The sequence below is a fragment of the Amphiura filiformis genome, chromosome 8, assembly GCF_039555335.1.
Source record: "Amphiura filiformis chromosome 8, Afil_fr2py, whole genome shotgun sequence".
NCBI classification, from domain to species: domain Eukaryota; kingdom Metazoa; phylum Echinodermata; class Ophiuroidea; order Amphilepidida; family Amphiuridae; genus Amphiura; species Amphiura filiformis.
In genome coordinates this window covers 51,205,308-51,231,939 of record NC_092635.1, presented here as the reverse complement: position 1 = coordinate 51,231,939, position 26,632 = coordinate 51,205,308, and the positions used below count along the sequence as shown (strand labels likewise).

Below are 26,632 nucleotides of genomic sequence, written 5' to 3'. Positions count from 1 at the left end.
GGAGATTCAGGTTACGTCTTCCGTATGTGGTGTATGGATTTAAGATATTACGTTTTACATTGGCTGGACAGCTTTATTTAACAATCTTACTTTGGACATCTGCAAATCTGCACATCTTCATCTCCAAACACTTCCGGGTCATATTCAGGATATTCCTCAAAATATCGGTGTTGGTGATACCGCTGTTCACGCTGATGACGTTTAGGCTGACTACGCTCCTTTTCCTTGGATTTGCTGGTAGCGTGATGACCGTGAGCAATCAATTTGTCTCGCTGTAAAATAAGATAAGGGAACATAATTTTAAAAAACTACTGAAATAATATTATCAAATTGGATATGCTATACAGTATGAATAATATATCTAGTGTTCAACAATTGCAAACAAGCCATGAGGACGTGCTAGACAAACTTAGCAACGGACGAGAAAGTCAGCTATAGAATCTGATATTTCTGTCCAACAAAGTCGCTTTTCTAGTTGGAACTGACCGTGATGTCTTTGTCTTTAGCGTCTTGAGTCACAAACAAAATTGGCAGATATAAAAAATATAGTGTGCACGAAGACATCATTAGCGTCTTGAGTCGCAAACTCATTGGCAGATATAAAAATATAGTGTGCACGAAGACATCATTGGTCCAAAATAATTCTGAATTAGTTCATTATATCACAGATACTGATTTTAGTTACAGGTTGCTGATAATAATCACAAAGGAAGGTTTAATTATTTAACAGCAAGATTACCTTTTTTTGATAGATTAACTTCTTTGGATAAAAATATGTGAGTACGGTATACTACTATATTTGAATAGATTACTTGAGTATATTACCTTATTTGGGTACATTACGTGAGTATTATTACCTTATTTGGAAAGATGTATCTTTGCGCAGCAGTAGCTTGCCTTTGATACCCAGGGAGTTCATGAATCAGAGGATCCTTGTGAAGTGGCCTGTCTTTGACACGATTAACGTACACCTATTGGAAAATGACGAGTTTTTATTAGATATTTCAGGATTAGTTAACGTTTATTTACTAAAACTTAATTCTGCACTTTAATTCTGCACTTTATTCTTGGATATTCAAAATGCATATACTCTGGTAACACCATAACGTTTTTAAACGTTGTGGCAACGTTGCTACAACTGACGACGTTGTGACAGCGATATGACGTTGTGTGTTAGTAGGAGGGTACAATACAGGTCTTAGAATATTTACTACTATTTAAAGCGGAAACATAACTGACTACGATACAAGCACCGTCAACATTAAATTGGAAAGAGCATTATTAAGCTTAAACTCAATTATTAAAGCTTAAGAAATAACGAGTACTAATATACACATTTTGAAGTAAACAGGCCTCAAAAAGAAACTGTTGGGTTCCAATTATTCGCCTGTGAATGTGGTCCCGGAAGCTGTTCCGTGTCAGTGCATTTTACTGTTGTGTCAGTTGGACAACTGCTTGGTTACTGACATGTGTTTAGAGTAGAGTATTGAAGTAATCCTGTGTGCAATTTTGTTCATTTTTATTGAGAGGATTTTAAGATATGACCTTGTGAAAAATTATAAGTTTCTTTTTGAGGCCAGTTTATATTAATTAGTTTGCTTTCGATATTACTTCGCAAGAGCGAAACAACGTGCAGAACAATAATTACAAAATAGAAACCTTTGTATTTTGTTTTGTGTGTATTCTACTCCGAAACCAATGGAAAGTATAACATGTGATTGAGAGACGCTTTTTATTTATTCCTGACACTATGATCTCAACCATTACAATCTCTAGGACACAGTTCCTTAACCCCAATATGCTAATTCATCAAAGAATATAACCTGTGAATTATATTGAGTTTAAAACTCATACCCAACAACTTGAGGTCAATTTGTAGCTATGATTGTTGAATTGCGGTCACCGAACTATGCAGTTGGAAATGAGACTATTTCGGCTCATAGTTAAAAATCTGTAATATTCCAATGTGTCGGGACACAGTTCTTTAAGCTCAATATGTTTGTACATTCATCACATGACCTCTTAATGTGTTGGGTACAAAAACTCATACTCTACAACTTGAGGTCAAATTTTGAGCTCTGATTGAGGAATAGATGGCACTGAATTATGCCACTGGGTATTAGACAGCTGATTAGATTCATGGTGTGACTTACTTTATGGCCAGTATGCAGCATTGCCTTAGTTTCTCTCAGTTCCTTCTTTACGGAGTCTAATTTGCCAACCACTGCTTCCCGATCACGTCTTTCACGACGGAAGTCACTCTCATAGGCTTCAGTCTACAGACGTAAAAAGCAAAACATTTTTTAAATGTTTTCATTTCTATTAAGTTTGAATGGAATCGTATCTTAAATGATAAAGTTGACATAGTATTTGGAAAAATACAGAATAATATCTTTGCATTATTCTGATTATGTAAATCATTTACAAAACCATACAAGAGATACATATAAATCATGTAGATTTCAGTGCACAGAATGAAACGTTCACATATCATTTTAACATATTTTTTTATGCATGTGTACTGAAGAAACGGAGACACAAACGCTTATCCCTTCTAAATGAATAATTCTTTTTATCAAAATGTTTTAAATAGCAATGTTTTCTTTATCTAATATCCAAACACAACTGCCTATAAACAAATAGACCATTTCTGAAATTCCTAAAAGACATTGTGAATTTAAATCTGATGAATTTTCGTCCGTAGGTCGAAAGGCAGTAAGGCACAGGTTGAATTGCGTAGTAGAATTAGCGAAATATGGCCTATACTACCACAACTACCACGAAATGAGCGTAAAGTCGTAAGTTGATAGTTTCGAGGCCCCCTGGCTACTGCGTAGGTGTTCTTTGTTTCACAAGCACCTGTTCAAGCTAGTAGTATGTCCAGATGTCTGCATGTCTTTTGTGAATGCATTGGGCCATTCACAAAGGACACACTACTGGCATGTACAGGTGCTGGCATGTACAGGTGCGCCGCGGGAAACAAAGAACATCAACTCAGTCAGCCAGGATGTCTCGAAACTATCAACTTGCGACTTAACACTCATTTCGTGGGAACAAGTTACATAATGTCTATTCACCTGTTCTCTAAACAGTTCCACTTTTTCTTTCAGTTCAGCTTTCGTTAAACTTCTCTCCTCTTCAGATAGCTCCGGCGCCGGATGCTGATCAACAACTGGTTTTCTCTGATGTCTAACTTGAACCTTTTTCTCCGGAACTTCTCCAAAAAGCTCCTCTTCCATCACAAGCATACAAGATGGCGATAGAGGTGGTGACGATCTTTGCTGATTGACTTCAGTGACTGATAGTTGCATTTCCGTCGTTGCTGTTATGATTTTAGGATCCATTGATTTCAACAAGCTTTGTTCTTCTACTTTCTCTGTCAATGTCTGAAAGTGGTAACGAAAAAGTATTATTATTGAGAACAAAAGATGACATGTCAAAATACAGCGCGGCGGTAAATTCGAAGTGTGTAAAAAGATTACCAAATGTTGCTATTAAAATGTGCCGTTATTTTTAGTATACCATTTCCAGTGCTTGAAATAAGATGGACTCTCAGGCAAAAAGCCCGGGAAAACCACTGCTGGCCCGACGATGCTTTACCCTGGGGGCACGTGAATATCAACTGATCAATCCATGGCATTAGCCCCCCTACCTGTTGTTGATTTGTGAGTGTGAAGTCTCATAAAATGTCATAAACTTTTACCATTCATGTTGGTGAAAATTGATGAGGGTGCCGCAGATTTCAAGGGGGCAATGCGCAATGTTGTCTTATTTCTGCACTTTTCATGTACGCGGCTAGTTTCATGCATTTGATTAGCTAGTCCGAATTATTAATATATCAGTAGTTTTTCAAAGTCATCTGGCTGGGTCGCTATGATCAGCTCGTAATAGACGAGAATTATTCGGTTTTTTGTTACTCTTCTAGTCAATTTAGTCCCAACTTAAGCCCGCGTAAAATTCACAAAAGAGCACGTCACCAGTCATGCAGTACGCAAAGCGTAATTCACGTAGGTGCTGCGCCCAGCTGTGTGCACGCCATTCAGATCAATCAACGATGTTTGAGTCCCGCCTATTAGTATTACGAGTAGATGAGAGAATATTGTCAACACATCGACTCAAATTTGACTGAATTTACGATGGCTTCAATTTGTCTTACCCCATTGAGTCTTTCAATCTCAGCTTCCATTTCCCGTTTCTGCTTCAGCAAGTTACGAGCAAACTTCTGCGCTTGTTCATATTTCCCCTGCTTCTCGGTAATCTCACGTCGCAGCTCTTCGTTCTCGCTCTAAAACAAATTGCATAGTATTAAATGCTATTAAAATAGATGAATGTTACGTTACAAATTCCTTAAAAACTAATATTTGTCATATTTTACCAAAAGGAATTGGTTATGCAATTTAAAGGGAAGGGTAATGTCATGTCATGTCATGTCATGTCATGTCAACGCAGAAAATGTTGTTTGTAAGAAATCGTTTTAACACACAATGAGGTGTGAAAAGAGCCATCATCATGTAGCTTCAGACGATATAGGTTTCTTTTGTGAAAACAACGAACCTACAACTTTGAAACGTGCGAAAAGTTTTTGACGAGATTTCAAAAGCTGACAACCCAATTCGAGAGAAAAAAGGAAGTAACTTTAGTTATTCTTTATGATCATCATCATCGCGTGATTGTTTATAAATTGTCACGGTTCTATTACCTTTTGTCACTTTAAAATAATACAATTTCACTTCCCCTTACCATGCTTACCTCGGCATTATCAATCCTTTGTTTCGCAGTGAGCAACAAGTCCTCCTTTTCCTTCACAATATTCTCCTTTTCGTCAGCTTCTCCTTCCAAGACACACTCCATCTTCCTAATGGCGACACTATGTTCCTTCTTTTCTTTCTCGTGCTGCTCCTTCAAAATCCCAATTTCGGTGTCTTTCTGCGCTATCACTGCCTTCAATATGGATGTCTCATCCCCTGCTTCTTTTAGCTTAGTCGTAAGTTCAGCTTTTACAGCATCGTATTCACCTTTTTTGTCGGTCCAAAACTGATCCCACTTGTGGTTGACTTTCTTGATCTGGGTGTTTAAGTACATAGAAATAAAGTTTTGAATATTTCATCATTATAATGTACTTTTAAATTTAAAACTTAAAGTTTCTCATCACACATCTCAATGAACAATGGCCAATGATTTTGATATTGCTTTATGTTGTCTCATAGTAAAAAAGTTTTTAAAAATAGAAAAAAAAAGATGTTTATTAGATGGATTATCATGAATCTATGTGTAAAAAATATATATCAGTCTGTTGTAATAGGTCTTATATTTTTGGGGAGGAATCTGACATTTTGGACAGTGGTAACAATGCTGTTAAAGAACCAGAGCCTATACAGGCAATAACTCAAAAGATTAGTCTTACCGCTGATTTTCACCATATGTTTAACCACTAAATTCTCTAAAAACTTATGATCTTACTAAGAACATGAAGATTTATAAATCACTCAAACATCGTTGTATACAGTACTCTGTAAACATTTGTGTCCCTGTGTCGAAATTTCCGGCAATTTTTGGTTCCAAATTTCAGTCCGGTGATTTGATTCAGCCAATTTGATTCAGGAATTCGAAATCTTTTCTTTCGGGTTTTTTTTTTCTTCATTTTATTATGTAGGATAATGCGTTTTTTACCTCAATATCAAAACAAATGGATAATACTCTTGATTTCGATCGGTTATAATTTTACCAGTTTGTACTCACCTCTTTCACCGTGGCTTTGAGCTCATTATTCTCAATTTCCAAGTCTTTACAGCGCTTTTCCCGTTCCAAGACCTCAGTGCCCATGCCAACACTGGATTCTTCTTTCTGTATTCATGACAATGATTAAAAAGAAAACAGTGATGCACGGTATTCGCCTTTTCTACAATTTATATCATGTGGGTGAAATTGTCAATTGGGAAGGTCGAAAATAGACAAATAAATAAATATAAAATTTTCTTGTAGGGTTATGGAGCTTCATTTGAGGGGGTCGGACGTCGGATGCTTATTTTTGGAAGTTGACCCATAACGCCTCGTGTTCATAAATACGGTACATTGTACAGCATTTCAACTGGTTAATTAACAGGAAATGTCTTTAAAAAGACAACACCATGGATGAAATTCATGTTTCATAATTTTACATTGACAAGTACTTGGAATGCTAGTAATTTTGTGTGTAGCACATGCACAACTAACCGGGTTGGAAATGTTGTTACCACGAATACCACCAATGACATACTATTTAGCTAAATTGAAAAATGTGTGTTAAATAGGTCTACATTTACTTAATTTATACTTGTACAAACAAAGGGATCAATAGAAATCACATCCACCGAGTTTCGCATCAATCCAACAATCTATATTCAGACGACTTTGTGATTACGTTTTATATAAGGTTGCGTTAACAAAGAGATTGACTAAATGTTCGGAGTGAACACTCCCTAAGAATTCTTCACATACACATTGTATTTCATCGACAGCACTCTATACTGGAATTGCAACAGAAATTTCAGTCTCTCTAATGAATTACTGTGTTAACTATGAGCTCCCGAACTAAGAAGTAAAGAAACATAAAAAATTACAATTTAATACAATCTGTAACAAGTAATACTAATCTGTTGTTTTTATTTTGAAAATGAATAATATGCCTTATCAGAATCTATGCTTTGATGTTTTGGATAATACTTTCACCATGTTCACGTATATATTTCATTTCAATGGCCATGCTACCATTTTAATATGCTTGATTGATTTCACACCATTAATTGTTGAACGTTTTTTCAAATTGCTGAAATACATGCATTTACTTCCTGGTACATTTGTACGTATGCATACATGTGTGCATTGTTTTCTTAATTTTTTTGATATTCCCCTGTAGTTTGCCCTACTTCTGGGTACGTTAATTACTGTTTACATTCCAAACTAAGATTGTCGATTAACTTATTTCCTGGTTCACGAAACCTTTGTACATACATCTACATGAAGCTAAAGAATGGTTAGTATTAAATGCATTAAAAGAAATTAAAAGCAACATTAATGGATACGATGTTTGCACTCTAAGATAAAAAAAAAATGTTGGAAATAGTCTCAGAAACGAGTATTGGTTCTAAGCTCAATGTTTTACCTTGCAAAATATATTTCACTACACTCTAAATTTTGCAACGGAGAATATAGTTCTGAACAAATGGTTGAACCGTTTGTTGCATTGTCTTGGTACTACGTGAATAAACCTGTGTACATAGAGTGCCTATATGACAATATAAATCAATGTCAATTGTCTTTTGGAAAAGGGCTCGTAATTGGGTAAAGTAATTTATTGGCTATTTATATTGCATTCTTAAACACTTGAGAATGTTCCTGAAATCTTATTGGTTCTTACCCGTGTGATATGACACGATATCACACGGGTCAGCGCGTGTGCATCGACGCGATACGCGTACTCGCAATTTGAACCAATCGGAGGCGCATAGCAATAACGGGACTGATCGATTTTAAGCCCTAGGTAATTCCTTGCAAAATGTAGGATTTACTTTGATTAAAATTTGTAATACTTAAGATATTTTTATTTGAATTGAAGTGTTTAAGAATGAGAATAAAGGTATTTGTTTTAGCCGCTGTCGTGCATCTATCGTCTCATATAACACAGGCGACACATTATTTTTGGCGTAAAATAATGATGTGGCCCGTGTTATATGAGACGATAGATGCACTCCAGAGGCTAAAAACAATACCTTTATTCTCTAACTAACACATAATTGTCCCGAAAATACAAACGCATACTTTCAAGACAACTATGTGCTAGTGCACTAACACATAGTTGTCCCAAAAATACATGGTGTAATTTGCATAAAGAGCAAAAAAATTGTCTTCTAACAATTACGAGCCCTTTACCAAAAACAATTTTTGACACATGTGGCCATTTAATGGTAAAAGTGGGTAATGGTGAATCCAACGGACGAGGACACGAAACACATCAAGGATCAATAAATGATACAAGAGGTTACCTTGAATATGAACAACAGAAAAGAAAACGAGCAAGGTACACCAACTTGATGTGGGGAAACATGTAAAATACAGACTAGACAATATGCGGGGGGGGGGGACAAAACCAGCAAATGTAGGCATAGGAAATTCGAAGTAGGCAAAGTTCGATAGCCAAAAATTACCAGTTCCAAGGCTCACAAAAGTGCTAAACCTGCAAAAACAACAAGGATCAATGATGTAAATCACTGTGCACACTCGGTAAACCAAACAACCAATGTAGGTACCAAAACAGGCAAAGTTCGATGGCCAAAAATTGCTAATTTCAGAGCCCACAGAAGTGTCAGCAAAACAGTACAAAATAACCTGGAGCAGACAAACAAAACCAGGGACAGACAACAAAATATATAAGCAAACAACAAAAACTACATGCTGTGTGTAGTTTAAAAACAAATTCAAGTCAAAAAATTAAGGCAAGTTCAAATAGAACTCAGTAGCAAACAAGATAAGTTCAGAGCAGAGGATGATTTAAGCACTTCCCAACATTCCACTATGTTACTTGCGGTTAGCATAGCTGTGTGAGCGAACATGACACCACTACTCGCCCACTGCATATATAGACGTACTGCACGTGCATGGTTTAATTTGAATTTGTACAGTTATATTTACATAAAAACGCTGTGAAGATGCTAGTCGATTTCACATTTTATGTTACCTACAGAAGGTGTGAATTATCCTTGAAACACACATCACTTTTGTTCTGAAATCGACCAAGTAATAATGACACACGCACAATTCTAAAACAACATCTTTTGCACAGAGTTCAATGGGATTTGAGAAGTAAAGTGGCAGTTGAAACTCTAGTGATAACACTTTTGCAGTGCATGATGGGGCTTCCTTAAATCATCCTCTGAGTTCAGAGCAAAATAAGCATGTCTTACTTCAATGAAGCACAGTTTACTTTAATGGTAGTTATATCATATAACGTAAGCACTGTATATACACAGGTTTATTAAAAGTACGTAGCATCAAGACAGTGCAACAAACAGTTCAGCCATTTGTTCACAACTACATTAACCGTTGCAAAATTTAGAGTGTAGTTTTCTTTTTAAAAAAATACATGTTTTGCGTATTTACGAGGTTTATTAATTGTTATGGATATATTACCTCATTTTCATTGGAATCGGCTTTAGCTTGAAGTTGGTTTGCTTCGGTAGAAGTTACGTAATGAAAGGCGTTGGCACTCTCGGCTTCTCTTGCCGCTTGTAGCTCGCTGTTTTCTGCGCGAAGCTGGGAATTCTCAGACCTGTATAATAAGTTGTTCAAAAATAATCTTAAATTCATTTAATGGCTCTGGTAGCAACGTTTGGACAGTATTTTTGTGAGACATGAGAGCACATCATGCATATCGAATGCATTCTGAATACGAAGAATGTCCTTCTGATATCAAATAATTTAGATTTTTTGAAATTCGCGATATAATACACATGGCAAATTATTAAAAATTGATACGTATATCTTCAATATGAAAAGTCAAAATTTTCAATTGCCGTCGGCATTTCATCCCAGCTACATACACTTTAAGTACATATTATGAGATTTATAAAGTTTACTTCAACTTCAAGGACTGTTAAATATCAAAAATTTTAAAAATATCAAATTTTGATAATTTGTCATAAAATTTGTATTATATCGCGTATTAAAAAAAAATCAAAATTATTTGATATCAGAAGGACATTCCTCATATTCAGAATGCAATTCGATAGGTCTGGTGTACTCTCAGCTCCCACAAAAATACTATTTTAATAGATTGAATAACAAATATTTGGAGTCATATGTATACCATTTATTGCTATTCGGAATCGATTAAAGAATGTCCTTTTCCTTGACTCAGAGGCCTTGACTAAATATAAACATGATAACAGTAAATTGATGTTGGTGACACGCTGATATTTCAGGTCATCATCCCAATCTTTCAACTGGCAGTCAATAGTACAATACGGCTTTGTGCTATTGTTAGACTTCTCCGTAGTCTACTTGCCCACCCAGATAGCAAGAAAACGTTGCCCCAACGTTGGCAATGGTCGGCATGGTCGCGGTCGGTAAGCCGACGCTAAGCCAACGTTGGACCATGCCAACCTTATATTATGGTCGGTATGCCAACGTCAAGCCAACGTAGCCAGCCAACCTTAAAATGACGGTCAGCATGCCAACGTTGTGCCGTTGTAAAATAGAGAGCCAGGTAATTTAAGACTTAAAGTAAGCGCAGTATACACAAGTAACTAATTTTTTCGTTTATTTTTTCTCATTGGGCTTGTTTGCCAATGGTTGGCTCAACGTTCAAAGTTGGTGGGGGTTGGCTGCCCGGCCAAATCCACGTTGGGCCAACGTCAAAAAGCAACGTTGGCCCAACTTAGTAAGATCAGTTTGCTCACGTTGGACCAACGTTGGGCCAACGTAGTGTTGCTATCTGGGCATTGTGTATTCTGGCTATTCCATTTCACATAAAACTCTTGATTTGTATTAATTTGTGCGCAATAGATTTTCACATCTGATCTTTTCAGTCACCATACTCCCTCTGTTTGTTAGCTTCCCAATTGGATTTTTCATTCCCAATTGGCTGTTTGCGATCAATATTGGTAGATTCTAAAATCAGAATTGTTCAGCAAAGTGAGCCATTGTAATTATACCATTAAGATATGTTGCATTCAATAATATAAGCCTACGTATAGTTTACTTTTACTGTCACTAATTATATACACTTCTTTATAACCATTTTACTAGTATTTTGATGAATAAACACTATAATTTCGAGTTCGACTGAATGCGTTCATCATGATTAATAACATAAATTTATTTATCAAAAATCAACTATGGCATAGTCTATAGGCTATTGTGTAATTGACTGGTTAACACAGGTGACAGAATAGGATGACGATATATGACCAGTGATTTTGGGTTTTTTTACAGGTCTTTCTACTTCGGTTTTTAAGGCATTGTCCACGTAATTGTTATGTCCCTGAATGTGCTGTAATTTCCTATAAACTCATGTTCAAGATCACGTTCGTCATTGCGTTGGTGAAATTATCACATGCACGTGAAAGCCAAGTCAAAAACACGTGCTGATAACGAATTGAGATAAATCTTGAGAAAGCTCAATTGCCCATCGTCGTGGTTACATAAATCCGGCCGGTTGTGTAAAAGAAACATATTCCGATGATAATGGGTAAACCATAAATTTCAACTCAGAAGATAAAATAACAATACCGCATCCTTTCTGACTAATGATTATACAGTCGATGATACAGTATCGCGGTTGATTTATTGGCATGGCCATACCGTATACATAATTTGCTTCCAATCTAAAATTTGAAATACTAATTATATAAAAGTGAGACTTTAAGCACCTAATTGAGATTCAAATTTAAATCCAAAATCAGATCAATCACTATAATTACAGTGTGTAGGGATTATTTTAAATCCCGCGCCCAGGACATAGTATGATCCTATAATTTTGTTTATGTGTGTACTAAATGTGTAATTCTATTTGAAATCCACCCTCCCTATGGAAGAATTGAGTTAATCTTTCACACAGGGAGTATGTTCTTCAAATTGAGTTACCTGAATGGGTGACTCTATTTGAAGTCTATGTGAAAGATAAAGGTCGCATCTTCCATATAGGGGGTGCATGGATTTCAAATGGAAGGCCTCTTATTCCGCGTGCTAGCCATATGCTTCAACATAAAAAGCCCGAAAGTTTGAGATATTTATTAAAATATCAAGAGTTATCTCATCAAGAACCACTGAACCAATCCTGGGCTTGTTTGTACTCATTTTAACGCATTTTTCATGCTGATTCCAAATATGGTCATGAAAATATACAATTCTGAAATTTTTTAATTTTTTGAGAAAATTTAAAACTTTTCGTCTGCTATCAACACCCTCATGGAGATGGTACAGACGCATGCAAATCAGGAGCAACTTACATCAGTTGTTGAATCTTCGTAGACGTTTTGGTCACAGGTTTTACTTTACTTCTTGATTTGCTCTTCCTCTTAGTAACACGAGTAGTGGATTTCTCTTCTTCCTCTTCGTCCGATTCAACATTGTCTTCCAGTCCATCAAATTCATTAGCATCTTCATCCGTATTGGAATCCTCCTCCGCGCTATCTTCTTCTTCCTCCTCTTCGCTCACATCCTCCTCCTCCTCATCTGAGCTACCTTCACTGCTACTTAAAACGTTGTTCTTATCATCAGATTCTTTTGCTATTTCTTCGGTGACTGTTGTTTTTTCATTACCTGCTGAATAAAAATGTCATATAGTGTTACTTATAAATTAATATTCAAACAACGCCAAAATGATAACCTGATGACATCATTGGCATAACATAGGCCTATTACGTAAAACAATAAGTGAATGAATTGATTAGTAGATAGAATACATGAATAATCACAAATAATAAATATACCAATAAATAATAAATAAACAAATTAATTAATTAATTAATTAATAATTAAAAATATACAAATAAATAATAAAGACAAAAAAAATAATAATAAATAAATAAATAAATAAATAAATAAATAAACACTAATGCTTCGTTGTTTACATATAAAGGGTTAACGATTTATTTAATTGTCCTTAATAGTTTTTCTTTTTTGCATGCATGGACATGAGTCTCAGGGTTCTCGATATTTAATTTTAACCTACCATCATCTGAACAACCTGCTTTCTCATCCTTACCAATGGTATCATCCAATGGAGTCTTCTTCAGACGCTTGAGTTCTTCCTGGGATTTCTCGAGTTTACGACCTAAATAAAGTAATCAAAGATTCAAAGATTTATTATTTAATTTTAAAAGAGATAACACAACTGCAGCTTTTACAGAAAATGTAATTATATACTTGTATGGTCCTTAGATCATCTGATTTGAGTTTGCGAAATACATGTATTATGGTATTATTAAATTAGTAACCTCTGTTGGGATTTTCTTAAACTTGTCAAAAGCCTTTGACACTATTGATCACATCATTTTATTACATAAAATTATTGGAACATTATGGATTTTGAATCCATAACAGAAAACAGCATATGTATTTTTTTCGTAAACATCCGTATAAAGGTATGTGGAGTACCTCAAGGTTCTTTCACGGACCCATTATTATCATTCATTTTGTGTGTGACATTTTTTAATGACATGATCATAAATTTGTTTTATCATATCATAATTTTAACAAACATTCTTAAATTCGTTTTATTTGTCGATGACACTACAATTATTTGTTAAAAAATCAGCGAAAAAAATCATGTGCTGTTAATCAATTTAATGACTTTGAGTTAGCATCACTTATTATTCGTTGGCATAATCAGAAAAGTTGAGGCAGCAAGTCACCTCTAAACTCTAAGTAAATCCAACAAATATTTTTTTGTTCTTTGAGCGTAAGGCATGGGCCTACTTTTTAAACAACTTTCTTGTGTGTTGTTTGTGATGATAATGACGTTATATTTTATATAAAATCGAATTTTATGCCTATTTGTATGACGGGGTATATAATATGTGTGTGCTTATGGAAATGTTATGCAACTTATGCCCACTATGGTCATGTAAGGGGCGTTTGTTATGTTTCAGGCCGTTTAGCCTCTTGAGTAGCCTATATCCACATTCAAATTTTGTTTTTTATTGTTGTTTGTATTTGAATGAAACTTAGATAAATGAATATGAAATGACATACATCAGTTTCGAACGAATTAATTAAGTGTTTTCTGACAGGGACACTATTGTTTTAAAATCCGAAATCAATCATATTTGTTGGGAGGGGATCTTATATCATATAACTCCTACAAGAGGTTGAACACCAAAACATGTCAGCCCTATAGAAACACAAAACGTCACTGTGAACACTGAACAAACATTTAAACAGGCAAATGAAAACCAAAATGAAACCATCACAACAACAAAGTATTTCTAAGAAAAGTATTATACGTGTACATACCAATGATATGAACTCCTTGTATACATCGTCTTAAATTCTTTACTTCGGTTTTTAATCCTTTAATTTCTTCTTGTTGTTCCAATAATCTGTGTTTCATAAATTCCTCACCTTCCTCATTGAGATGGTCGTCAGGCTCAGACGGACTCAAAGGAGGAGAAGGCACCGGGGATGAAGATGAGGATACAGATGGCGAAAGCTCAAACTGCGGCGGTCGAACGATTTTTCTTGATTCAACGTCCATATCTTAATCAGTGTAACTGTAGATAATGGAAAAATATGGAATGGACGTCCACTTAAGCTATATCCTACATGTTATACCTGACTTCAATGCGCATTTTAGTACCAATAAAAAACCCATGCTGTGTCATACAGGCATATAATTTTGGAAAACTGAACTATGACTAGCCTAGTCCTGTACCAACTTGTGGTAAGTGATTGCAACACACAACAATAACAAATAATATCCTAAGCCGTTCTAAAAATACTAGTTACGGCATGGCTCGTGTGGATTTCATCAAAAAAGCAATATTTGTCCCCAAACAGTTCACTAATCATCACATGATTGATTCCAAATTTGCTGAATCACACAAATAAATAAGTAAATAAATAAATATGCAAATCTGCACAATTGGCTTTAATCTAACACTGATCTAACTTGAACTCAGTATGTTGTGCTTTAAATGCGATTTTATTTTGTTCTTGGAAATATGTCATATGTGTAATTTTTGAATAATTTAACCAACACCTAGAAGTCAATTAAGCCTACTAGTAATACAAAATATTTCAAAATGAAATGAATGGTACAAATCACAAATGAACAATAAAATACGTGCATGACTGCCATGACGTAGGTCTATAGGCCTACTTCCGCATTTCGGCTGTGGATTTCGTAATAAAATCCCAATTCATTTACTTACCTATACATGTACTGTAGAATTAAATATAGGCCTACCGACAAATTCAATATTCCTCGCAATTCAAAGTTCTTCCAGAAACTAAATTTCTCAACTGATAGCAATGTTGGTATTTTATAGCATTGGGAAATACCGTGTTGTGTAATCTAAATTCAACATAATAATTGTGCTTGTGGATATAGATTGTGGAAAAAAACCTTTCATGGGAAAATCCCAATCTAAATTTAACTCCCTGTTGTATTTGCTCCGAACAGAATAGCGCCATCATACAACTATAACTGCAGATCGGGTCGCACATGGTTGCAGTGAATTCATTGAATTGACCCGTCTACATAATATTATAATGGTGTGACTTACGTTGAGTGTTTCAAGTTAACATTTCAGTGCATATTTTTATGCAACCATTGAACCATAAAGGTTAGAATAAATACTCTATGGTGCAACGTGGTTGCCTTGGCAGCTATCGAATAATGACACAATATAAATTATTCGAGGAGGAAGGTATAGGCGGGCAAGCGCGGATCCAGGGGGGGGGCTTTGGTGGCTGCAGCACCCCGGGGTATGAATCGCAAAAAAAAGAAAAGAGAGAGAGAGAAAGAAAGAGAGAGAAAGAAAGAAAGAAAGGAAAAAGTATGCACCAAATCGCGCGAATTGAGTTCAGAAATGCAAAATTTCCCTAGGCAAGGGGATGCAGCCCCTTCCAACACCCTGGACCCCCGTATTGGTCACTTACTTTACAGCAGGCGCGATTTGGGGGCGGGCCCTCTTCCCACAAAAAAGGAAATGAGAGAAGAGAAGAGAAAGGCGGAAAAGCTAAAAAAAGGAGAAAAAGAGAAGAGAAAATGGAGAAAAGGAGGAGAGAAAAGGTTAACTTGCACGTAATTGAGTTATAATTGAGGTTCATGCCTAAAAACCGCAGAGTCGGGTCGATCGGAAGTAGGCCCTATAATATGGGCCAGCAATTTTTAGGCATTGCTTGAAGGCGGGACCTCGTACCAAAAGCATTTGAAAATTACTGCGGGCCCGCAAAGTCACTACAATAATAGGAAAAACTTCATGGACGGGCCGTCATTCACAAATTTTCGGCTTTTTCAAACTAAAATATTTTACACAATAATAATACCAAAATGGTCCACCAACTTCTGAGGGGGAATATCCCCCCTCAGACACCCCCTTACGTACTGGATAAATAAGTGGCCATTTTCATTTCTGCTCATTTATGTTTAAAACAATTTATAGGCCTACAACAATAGGGAAGCGAAAGGCTTCATGGCCCGTCATATCACACATTTTCGGCTTTTTCAAACTTAAATTGTACACACCAATAATGCCAAAATGGTCCACCAAATCGCTTCAAGGAGGTCTTCATTTTGCAAAATTTCCAACTTCAGAGGGGGGGACATCCCCCTCAGACACCCCTGCGTAGTGCATAAACAAGTGGACATTTTGCTTCTGATTTCAAAATTAATTTGTTTTAAAACAATATATAGGCCTATAACAATAGGGGAAACTTGTCCACGAAAGGCTTCATGTCCCATCATTTCACAAATTTTCGGCTTTTTCAACATGCTCAAACAAAATTTACACACTCTATAGTGACAAAATGGTCCACCAAATGGCTTCAATTAGGTCTTCATTTTTCAAAAGTTTCTTACTTCTGAGGGGGCACATCCCCTCAGACACCCCTCTGCGTCGCGCAAGCCTGACGCGATGCCGCTTCGCGCCCATTTTTTACTTGTTTGTGATTTTTTAAAGCACCCCGGCGGGAAGCAGTCCTGGATCCGCCCTTGTAGGCGGGGGTATATCGGTATATGTCCACTTTTTCCAAAAAATCTCAGTTAGTCATTTTTCTTTCGAAAAATCCACTTTTTGGAAGCCCCAATAAAGCTGAAATCGGAAATATTGAGAGTAGTAAAATAAATAAGTAAATGAATGATAAATAAAAATGTAGGTCCTATAAGTTATCTATATTAATGTATTGTATCTATTTAGGCCAATTTATTTATTTATTTATTTATTTATTTATTTATTTATTTTTTTATTTATTTATTTATTTATTTTCTTTTTTTTTTATTTATTTATATTTATTTGTTTATTTATTTGTTTATTTTAGTTTAATTTATTCTCCCAATACATTAAAAATAATGACTGTTTCAGTGATTAATGCTGTTATATCCTGATAGAATCCAATGTTTCTTTCGTTTTTTCTAATTGTCTATCATGTGATTCACTCATAATAGACTATGCCATAGTCGAATTTTGGTAAATAAAAATTTAAAAAAATGTTATTATTAATCACGATGAACGCATTTCGTTGAACTCATATTAATCATGATGAACGCATTTCGTTGAACTCATATTATACTGATATTTATTAAAATTAAAGTGTTCAATAGTAAAATGGTCATATAAGAGTTTATTATTATTAGCGACAGTAACAGTAAAGTATACGTAGTCCTATGTTTTTGAATGCAACATATCTTGCATAATTATAAGAGCTCACTGCCTCACTTCAATAATAAACAATTCTGATTTTGGAATCTACCAGTTATTGACCGCGAAAGCCCGAGTTAAAAATCCACTTGGAAAGCTGACAAACAGAGGGAGTACGGTGACTGAAAATATCATTGAGATGTGAAAATCTATCAATTGCACACAAATTAATACAAATCAGAGTTTTATGCTTAAATGTAATAGACAGAGTATGCAAAATGGGCAAGTGGACTACGGGGAAGTCTACACTCATAAGGGCATGGCGCAAAGCCGGAAGAAGGTGTGGTTGCTGTGCGTTTTGGTAATGTAAAGTATATTCAGGGACAGGCCCAGCGCCAGTGGATTTTGCGTCGGGCCAGTAAACTTCCAACAACACTGGCCCAGCGGGCCACTAGATTTTTGAGCCTGATATAACACTTATGATGAGACAAGATATAATCAGTAATAGACATATTTACACAGTTTTTGTTCTGCCTGTCACCTGTAATAGCTTGTAATTTATAATTATATCTTCAATGATTTTTCGTATAATTATTTACATATTCTTGCGTTGCTAGCAAGCCCGCTAGCAAGTTAAGTTGGAAATATACAGCCGCTTCTTACGGCGATACGTACTACTGATGATGAGTAGGCCTATGATACCGCAAATACCGCATATTTGAATGTTTGTGAACTTTTGGATCTAAAAAAAGCCAGGACTACTTACTGAACTTGTGTTAGTGACTACACTCTCTACATTGAGTACGTACATTCAATACAAAACAAATTAAAATGTTAAGGTTTGCTTCACTTTAAGGGCTCGGATAACGACGTTTCCACATTTTGTGGGACCTGAGAGCACATCACACATATCAAATTGCATTTTGAAAACGAGCAATGTCCTTCTGATATCAAATAATATGAAATTCACGATTTTATGACAAATTATTAAAAATTAATGTCGATTTTTCCCCAAAACACCAACAAAAAAAGGGCCAGTAAATTTATTGCAGGGTCACTAGATTTGCCATTTCACTGGCCCGGAGGGCCAGTGAAATGGCAAATCAGCTAACTAGCAGAGGGCCAGTAGAAAACTGAAACCTAAGTCTGTCCCTGGTATTTTTTCATTGATTAATAATTATTCATTGATAATATTATTGTTGACTAATAAATGGAATTATTTCCTTCATGATTACTGATGATCAATTTTATACATGTACGCAAAAAATTCTGCAAATTGTTTTGGATTCAAATCTTCATTCCACATGGTATAAACTACTGATCTTTCCATTATCTTTGCCCATGCAATATGGCATTTATTGTATTTGTTGTGTTTAGCCTTCTCTGTCTGCTTTTCGAGGCCTCCTAGAAATATGGAACACCCTTACACCCTATCCATTGAAGAAAGAAGAATTCTTATTTACCTCTATCCATTTCAACATCTGCAACTGCTAAATTAAATGAAAGTAAATATGAACTGAATACTGTTAACTTTCCATAGGTCAAATTATTGTTTATTTCTTTAATTATTACCGTAATGTATTTCACTTGTAAAATCAAATCATGCCTATTCTACAAGTCTGGTCAAATAGAAAGCACTTTAAAGCACTTCAAATTCAACTTCGCTTTAACTGAAAAAGAAAATGCGCTAATTTCATTGAATTCGAATATATTAACCTACATTGACAAGCTGTAACACATATGTTTTACCTTCACTTGGCCGTGGACCCGTGGTCATGTGGCTAACATATTGAGGATTAAAAATATGCGTATATGAAAAATGCAATATTGTAACCCATACGAAACTCGGTTGCGATGGTTATTTGTGGAATGTCTAGGGTGTGCGCTCTTGTAGCAGCAAAAGTCCCTGATTTGTTGTTAAATGGTTTATAGAATGATGTGGGGCCACAATCTGTCATATTTCGACCATCACACTCATAGACAGTTAATATTTGTATACTAGTACATTTTTATGCCAATGTTTTCTGCTAGATCGATATCCTTACTTTCATTTAATTTACCATACAATGATGCTGGATAGAGTTAAATAAGAATACTCTTAAAAATTTTCTAATGTCACTTAAAAGCGCTCTGTCCGAAATACAAATGAATAATTTATTGATAATAAATATTAACCTAAAAGATGACTACATCTTACGCTTTCTGACACATGGGTGTGGTTGACATTTTTCAATTATTACATATACATTCCTGAAGCTGGTACAAAAAATAGGCTTTTAGTCAAAATAGTTTTTCTGACATTTTTATGTTGTGTTTCATCGTGCTCTATATAAGCGTAGATCATAATTCAATACTATATACATTGATACAAATATGATCTATAAATAACGACATTTTTATTTTTACGACCCGTAATTTTTCAATATCACCACTCACAACAAAGCCACTTGCTTTTATTTGCTTTCTTGCTCAGATTGTGAAGAAAATGCTTCCTGATTAAGCACAAGGTTAATTATTATTATCTACTGCTCGTCGAACAAAAAAAATTCACCTCAATAATGAATAATAGGAATGGCGTTTGATGCGGATAAAATTGAAATTGATGGATTTTAAAAGCCATACAACACGACGTTGCTACACGCGGTTAGGTGGTTGCTCATTATTGGTTGTCTGCTGTACATGCGAGATGCAATATGTGTATTTTTGTTTCCCACAAGAAAAGGAGAGGAATTAAGAAGCTTATACGATACAGAGAGAGTGATAAACCCATGAGCCTGCAGTGAATTGAGTTGCTATTTTTACCTTCTCATATATTGTGCATATTGACAACTGATACTATCATAGGATCGCATTCACGGATATACTGTTATTGCAATGTGAATATACAACATCTGTTAAATTTTGTGGAATTTCAACGAGTATAATCATTTATCTATATGGAGCACCTGTGATAAACAGCAGGTCTGGATAAAATTATTCACTGTACAAAATAGACTGATGTCGCTCAGTTCTGTTTTTCTCGTTCATCTTTGACACGTACGTATATACGATATTAACCATGTGGGCAGTAAAACGGACTAGACTTTCATTAAACATGAGATTGACTGTTCTATATCGTACACGGAGCTCATGTTATGGATTTTCATGGAAGTGTTCATGCTATAGTATTGAATGGAACAAATGATAAATTATATGCTCAGATTTCTCTTGCTGTTAATATTATCACCGTAGTTGCTACTACTATTTACTACTTTCTTCGTTATCAAATAAGCGGAGAATAATCAACAAGACACTGTATTGAACGAAGAAGATATTCACAACATGCCTATGCCGAGTAACGTGCTATCTACGGTAGACGAGAGTAAGTCACCCGTACCTACTATACGCGCACGTAGTGAATACAGATCCATCGTAGATCATGATGACTATCAAGATTTGTGTACAAATAATAACAATAATGAGGTACACACTGTAACAGAAGTGATGCCACATTATACAAAACCACCTAAAGTTAGGTACACTACTACCACGACTCCATGGAGTGTATCTTTAGAAGTATTACGGAAGAAGAAGAGGATGCCTCTGGAGACAGGAGGCGCCAGGAGGAAGACTCAAGCTCTGAATCAACGTATGCAACCTACATAAACGATGTCAATGAATCCCCAAAGATATACCATGCGGGTAGAGTATGGTGTATTACAAAATCACGACATATTGAGCCACCGGTACAACAACATGCAGGTTATCTGGAAACAAATATTGATGATGTTAATGAACATCAGCTTGTGCATGATCAAACTTTTCATAGATATAAATTTGATGATGCTGTTTTGATGGTAGATAGAGAAATGGAAGCTCAGAATCCTGTATTAGCCGTTATGCCTACTCCTTCGTATCTACTTCAAGGTACAGCGATACCTGCGGCTTATCCAGGGCATAGTCAATATTTAACCAAGGATGATGATGATGATGAAGATGAAGAAGATGGTGATGATGATGATGTTGTTAATGGTAATATAGATAGACCTAATTTCATCACAACAGAAAGTGGACAAGCAGAATGGACTTACAGCTTCCCTATTGCTACTGACGCATTTGCCGCTGCTTTAGACCAACAAGTGAAACCATCAAAAAGTACAGTGACCTACTCGAATGTCAATGCAATTTCAAGTCTCAAGTCACCAGAAGTAACCTCTGCTACAGAAGATGCCCAACCATCGATCAAAGAGAGAATTGATTTGATTAGCCCACCTTTGATACATATTCAGGATCTATCAGATGATGTAGAGGAGACGCCCAAATATGATGATACACAAGATGATGATAATGATGATGTTGATGATGATGATAATGATGATGATGATGATGATGCTGCTGCTGCTGCTGCTGATGATGATGATGATGATGATATTACAGTAAGCAAACATGAACTTGGTTCATCAAATGGTTGGGTAGAAACTTTTAGTTCAACCATGATCATCCAACCACCCGATATTTCACCAACGATCCACCTCGAAAAATTTCCTATAGAAAGTGAAATTTGTGAAACAGAAAATACAGCAACTTTCGCCGAAAACCAGGAAGTAACTCGCTGTAATGAAGGGTTTTTAGAAACGGATATCGACAATGTTGTCATGCCAATCAAACAAGAGGAAGGAACTAAACAAGTTGATGAGGAAATAGAAGATAAAATAGAAACACCACAAGAAATAGATACTCATGTCGAGAATACAGAGAAACATGTAAATGGTGTTTTAAGCGAACGTAAAGATGGTGATAAAACCAAAAGTCAAAAAGGTAAAAAGTTTATGGACAAATTTAGAAGATCAGACAGCTCAGAAACAAAAGATAAAACTAAAAAGAAGAAAGGGAAGAAATCAAAACGCCGTAAAGGTAAAAAGGATGAAAGAGATCCTTTTGATATTGATGATGATGAAGATTTTACAACATTACATGACTCTGATGAAGAAGATGAAGAGGAAGCGGAAGAAGAAGGAGGAAATTGCGAGAACACAACGGAGAACGCATTTGTTGTAGAGGTCACGACAAATGCCGAAGATGAACCTGAAATACATCCATCAAACATTGAGGGCACTGAAAATCAACCATCGCACACCGCGGAGCCAGAACATCAGACGCCACTATCTACTAACCCAAGTCATGGATCAAAGCGCCCAGAGCGCTCAAGCGTCCGATTGTTATGTTGTCAAGCGCCTCGAATGAGACCAAGTAGCGCAGATAGCGTGAAAAGTGGTCCTTATTTAGCATCAGTCGAACAAACAAGTAAACGCCAATCTAACGATACTGAAATCACAGAGCTTATCGGGAATTCATCTGAGGACGATGGTCATATATCAGGCCCTGAGTTTATAAATGGCATTGAATTGGAACCAGGTCAACTGGACTTTAATGACAATGTCGACGATCAAACAAACTCTGTTGTCATAGACACCATAGCAACGAGTGACAATCCTAAATCTCATTACTCTATTCGCCCTACATGTAGTTCCTACGAATTTCTTGAAGAATCCCCGATTTCTTCAACGAAAGATGAAATACAATTCAAGATCCCTATTGCATCTTCCGAAGATGATGGATTTGATGATGATGAATTAAGTTTTAATGGTTCACTCATTGAAAATGGGAACATTATCAAACCAAAAGGATATGCAGAAGAAACTACGCATGCGTTTTATCTGATAGGGACGCCAGGGAATGTAATAGGTGGCGATGACGTAACTCAGCAAATACATTCAAAGCCGAATCAAGCTACCCATTCTAATGATATGTGTGCTCAGGACAAGCAAATACATTCAAATCTTGATAAGGAGACCGTTATACCACCACACACCTATATTTATAACCACACGCCGTTGCTAGCTCAAAAACAAAGTGCCTTTAATACTAAACAAGTGGAAGACGAGAATGAACCAGCCGGTGCAACACAAAACCCGAGATCAACTAAATACGGAGGAGAAATAGAACTAGGCAGTGATAGTCTGGAAATACTACCCGACACGAAACAGGAGCGACCAGATCGAATAAAAGAACTATTAACTGAATTTAAACAGGACGTAAGGCAAGACGCAGACGATAAACAAGATGAGGTTTCAATTACTAAACATGAGGAAGAAAAACCAAGTCAATTATCCGCGAGAGTAATCACTGTAGCAAAATTGGATCCTATTGTCGCTACCAAACAACCTGATACTAATGAAATACCACATGTACGAACACCAGACAGTGAGACTTTCGACAAGAGTTCTATCCACAGTGATGCAAGTGAGAGGGCCAGTTTGGTCATAACAGAACAACGAGCAAGAGTCCGTGAATCTTTGAGTAAGCTTAATCTGCCGGATTGGTATAAACGATCTAAGTATCATCGGAAAGTTCTGAATGATGAGCTAAATGTGGATTATCCTGACTATGCTTCTGAACCCAGGATTATGAGTTGTTCACCAACTGCTGGTGGTAGTGATTGGAGTATGGATTCAACGGGGACAGGTTCGAGTGTGACAAAACTCTCCTTTATATCGGAAGCAAGATATCGACGAGCTTATCACAATTACGATCGATATTATAAAAGTTTTTCATCAGCAGATAGACCAATCCGAACAGCTTTCTCATGCGCTGAACTACCACGTGGGACGTACCCTTATTCTTATGATGCAAAAGATCCACGTTGTGAAATCCAAGCAGAAGCCGGTGAGAAATACCACAGTAGTGATGCTTTGCTAAGTGTTGATGATGAACCTCTTATAGACAAAAAATCAAGTTCCGTGCTTCAGTCATCTCCGCATCATACAAGTACTCCAAATTTGTCTCCAGGTCGCAATAGAAGTCGATCTATGGGAGACTCGTACAAAAAGACTCCTAAGGACTGTAACTTAAGCGCACTTTCTATACGACGACTGGAGCGTGAGACAAATGATGCTGTTTTCTATATAACAGGAAAAGTAGATGGTAAATCAGCTCCTGAACTTGTAAGTCCCGGTGACGATTCTGGATTCAATGATAGTTATGAGCCTCCCAAAGAAACAAGGTATGACATTAAAGAAGCTTACATCAGACCAACTGACTTACCAACTACAAAGGAGTCACCTGTAGGCGATGCACGTCAGGGTGTGAAAAACAGTTATAAGTCACCACCATCCAAACCTCCGAGAATTTCGGAATCTGAAAAGGCAAACGTTTCCAATGAAAATCACATTCAGAGCAAGGGAATAGGGCCATCTAGCGAGCCAAAAAGCTACCAATTTGTACCAATTACTCTAGCACAAGATGAAGTTACACAGACTTTTCAAAGTAATTTATCGCACCAAACACCGAAACAAGAGGATACTTCAACACCACGAAAATCAGAGAGTACACAAATTGCGCCCACAATTCGACCAGATCCTCGTTATAAACCAGATGGGAGTAGAAATGAAAAAGTGACTCCTTTTCCAATGGTGACACCATCCAAGAATGAGTACGTCTCCTCGAGTCCAGCTGGTTCTCCATCCCGACGTCAGAAATGTAACGTGCAGATTACTATAACAGATACATCCCTTGACGAAGAACCTATTCCGATCTTATCAGCAAGCACCCCAAATGATACTCCTCACGATCCAATCCCAAGGCCCAAATCCCCGATAGATTTTGATGAATTCAGGGAATCAAACTTTGCCGCCGTCCTGTCAGTAGTGACCTCTAGTAAGCCAAAGAACACTCTCGGAAAACACGGCAATAACATTAAACCTCCTCCAGAAGTTAGCATGGAAGAGATTGTTGATAGTTTATTAGGTCTCTCATCCACCAGCCGATCTCCTAGCAGAAACGAGCTTCAAGATGCTGATAGTTATGCAAAGACAGCACGACAAGGATCAGTTCCAGAGATAAACTGGTCTTCTCTTTCCGACCAACAACAATTAAGCAGCGCCATGAATAAAAGCTCGAGTCTTGACAGTCTTTTCAGCGACGAGGGTTTGAGTCCACTCAATTCAATTATTATCAGAAATGACGAAGAAGAAGAGGAATTAAGTGGATCAAGTAAAGAGTCAACACCTCGGTCACCCCGTGACATTGTTGGAAACGAACTTGTTATGGTTAAATGTAGCTATAGGAAGTGTGAAAAAGTAAAGGAACTCGAAGAAGCTCGGAAGTCTTACAAAACTTGTCATAACTGTTACACTTACTATTGTTCAAGAGAATGTCGTCTAGCTCACTGGGAGAAACATAAAAGGAAATGTGTATATAGCCGAATTAACAGTGCTGCGAAGCATGTTATCTACAACAGTCGATACAACGAAGATTTGCAGAATGATCTTAGTAGGATAGCACGTACTGGTTACTTGTCACGTGGTCGCGGCGCCATCTTGTTTATCTTTCCCGATGTAGATTCAGCAGAGAGTTATATGACTTTCGGTATGGAAGGATTGCCATTCCCGCCAACATATTCAACAATACGAGACCTGGAGAATTCTGGTCTCTTTGGAGATCATTTACATTTCTTGATCCAGATGTGCAGGACTTATGATCCAGATGTTAAATTTGTGTTAAACGTAGCTATCATGGCATCTGATGAATCGTCATCTAAAACTCGGCCGAGAAAACAAGCACAAAGCATCAAGAAGTGTGCGAAGGTTCGGTTAAGCATGATGCATACGCAGGCGCGTCAATTACCAAGTAAAGACAGAGAAACTCTCATATTGACTGCGCCATCTGGTGTGTCTTCTGAAGGGTTGCTAGACAAGAAGAGTAGACAGATCTGCTTCATTCACATCCAACGTCAGCTACGACAAAGGGGTGTCAGTCTTCGACATCAGCACTCGGACGTCTACGACCAATTATGTCGTTGGGTAGAGTACCACGACCATTTTACACCCGTGACAATTTACCCCCGAGAAGGAGGCACAGGTCCCCGGTTCATGTGCGTCTTAATGCCAGATTCGGATCCAAATGATTTCGGTTGGATAGATAATCCTCAATTGTTGGATTCCATCGATTTAGATGCCGAACTTGATAAGCTTGAAGATGTAGTTAGTAGTGCAACTGCAACGAAACTTTGAATATTGCAATCTGTTGGTATCTCAGAATTCTTACAATTTTGTTGTTGTTATAAACTGATCAATTTGGATGACTCTAACCTAAGAATGAAGAAGATGAACAATTTTATATATATTTCCAATCAACGATAAATCACAATTGTTTTACATTGATGTAAATGTCACAGCAGGTCTGAGATCGATCGTGCAGAGCACTCTTACTTTGAATTCGATGTCGTACCAGCCACTAAATATGCCTTAAATACG

The 26,632-nt window shown here is 36.6% G+C and overlaps 1 protein-coding gene across 9 annotated transcripts in view; it reads right to left on the bottom strand.

Moving 5' to 3' along the window:
- The window catches only part of LOC140159180 (uncharacterized), a 74,685-nt gene that overhangs the window by 5,188 nt on the left and 42,865 nt on the right, over positions 1 to 26,632 (bottom strand). Inside the window, exons 1-12 of one of the 9 annotated variants that reach the window (XM_072182553.1) lie at positions 14,910 to 15,080; positions 13,993 to 14,249; positions 12,710 to 12,811; positions 11,985 to 12,300; positions 9,166 to 9,304; positions 5,740 to 5,844; positions 4,750 to 5,064; positions 4,157 to 4,285; positions 3,078 to 3,386; positions 2,154 to 2,276; positions 858 to 971; positions 91 to 272 (exon numbers count right to left, since the gene is read on the bottom strand). In XM_072182553.1, coding sequence (XP_072038654.1) covers positions 91 to 272; positions 858 to 971; positions 2,154 to 2,276; positions 3,078 to 3,386; positions 4,157 to 4,285; positions 4,750 to 5,064; positions 5,740 to 5,844; positions 9,166 to 9,304; positions 11,985 to 12,300; positions 12,710 to 12,811; positions 13,993 to 14,233 — 2,075 coding nt within the window. In that variant the 5' untranslated portion in view covers positions 14,234 to 14,249; positions 14,910 to 15,080. Of the gene's footprint in view, positions 1 to 90; positions 273 to 857; positions 972 to 2,153; positions 2,277 to 3,077; positions 3,387 to 4,156; positions 4,286 to 4,749; positions 5,065 to 5,739; positions 5,845 to 9,165; positions 9,305 to 11,984; positions 12,301 to 12,709; positions 12,812 to 13,992; positions 14,250 to 14,909; positions 15,081 to 26,632 lie in introns of those variants that run through there. The other 8 variants (XM_072182555.1, XM_072182556.1, XM_072182558.1 and 5 more) reach the window with 8 other exon arrangements.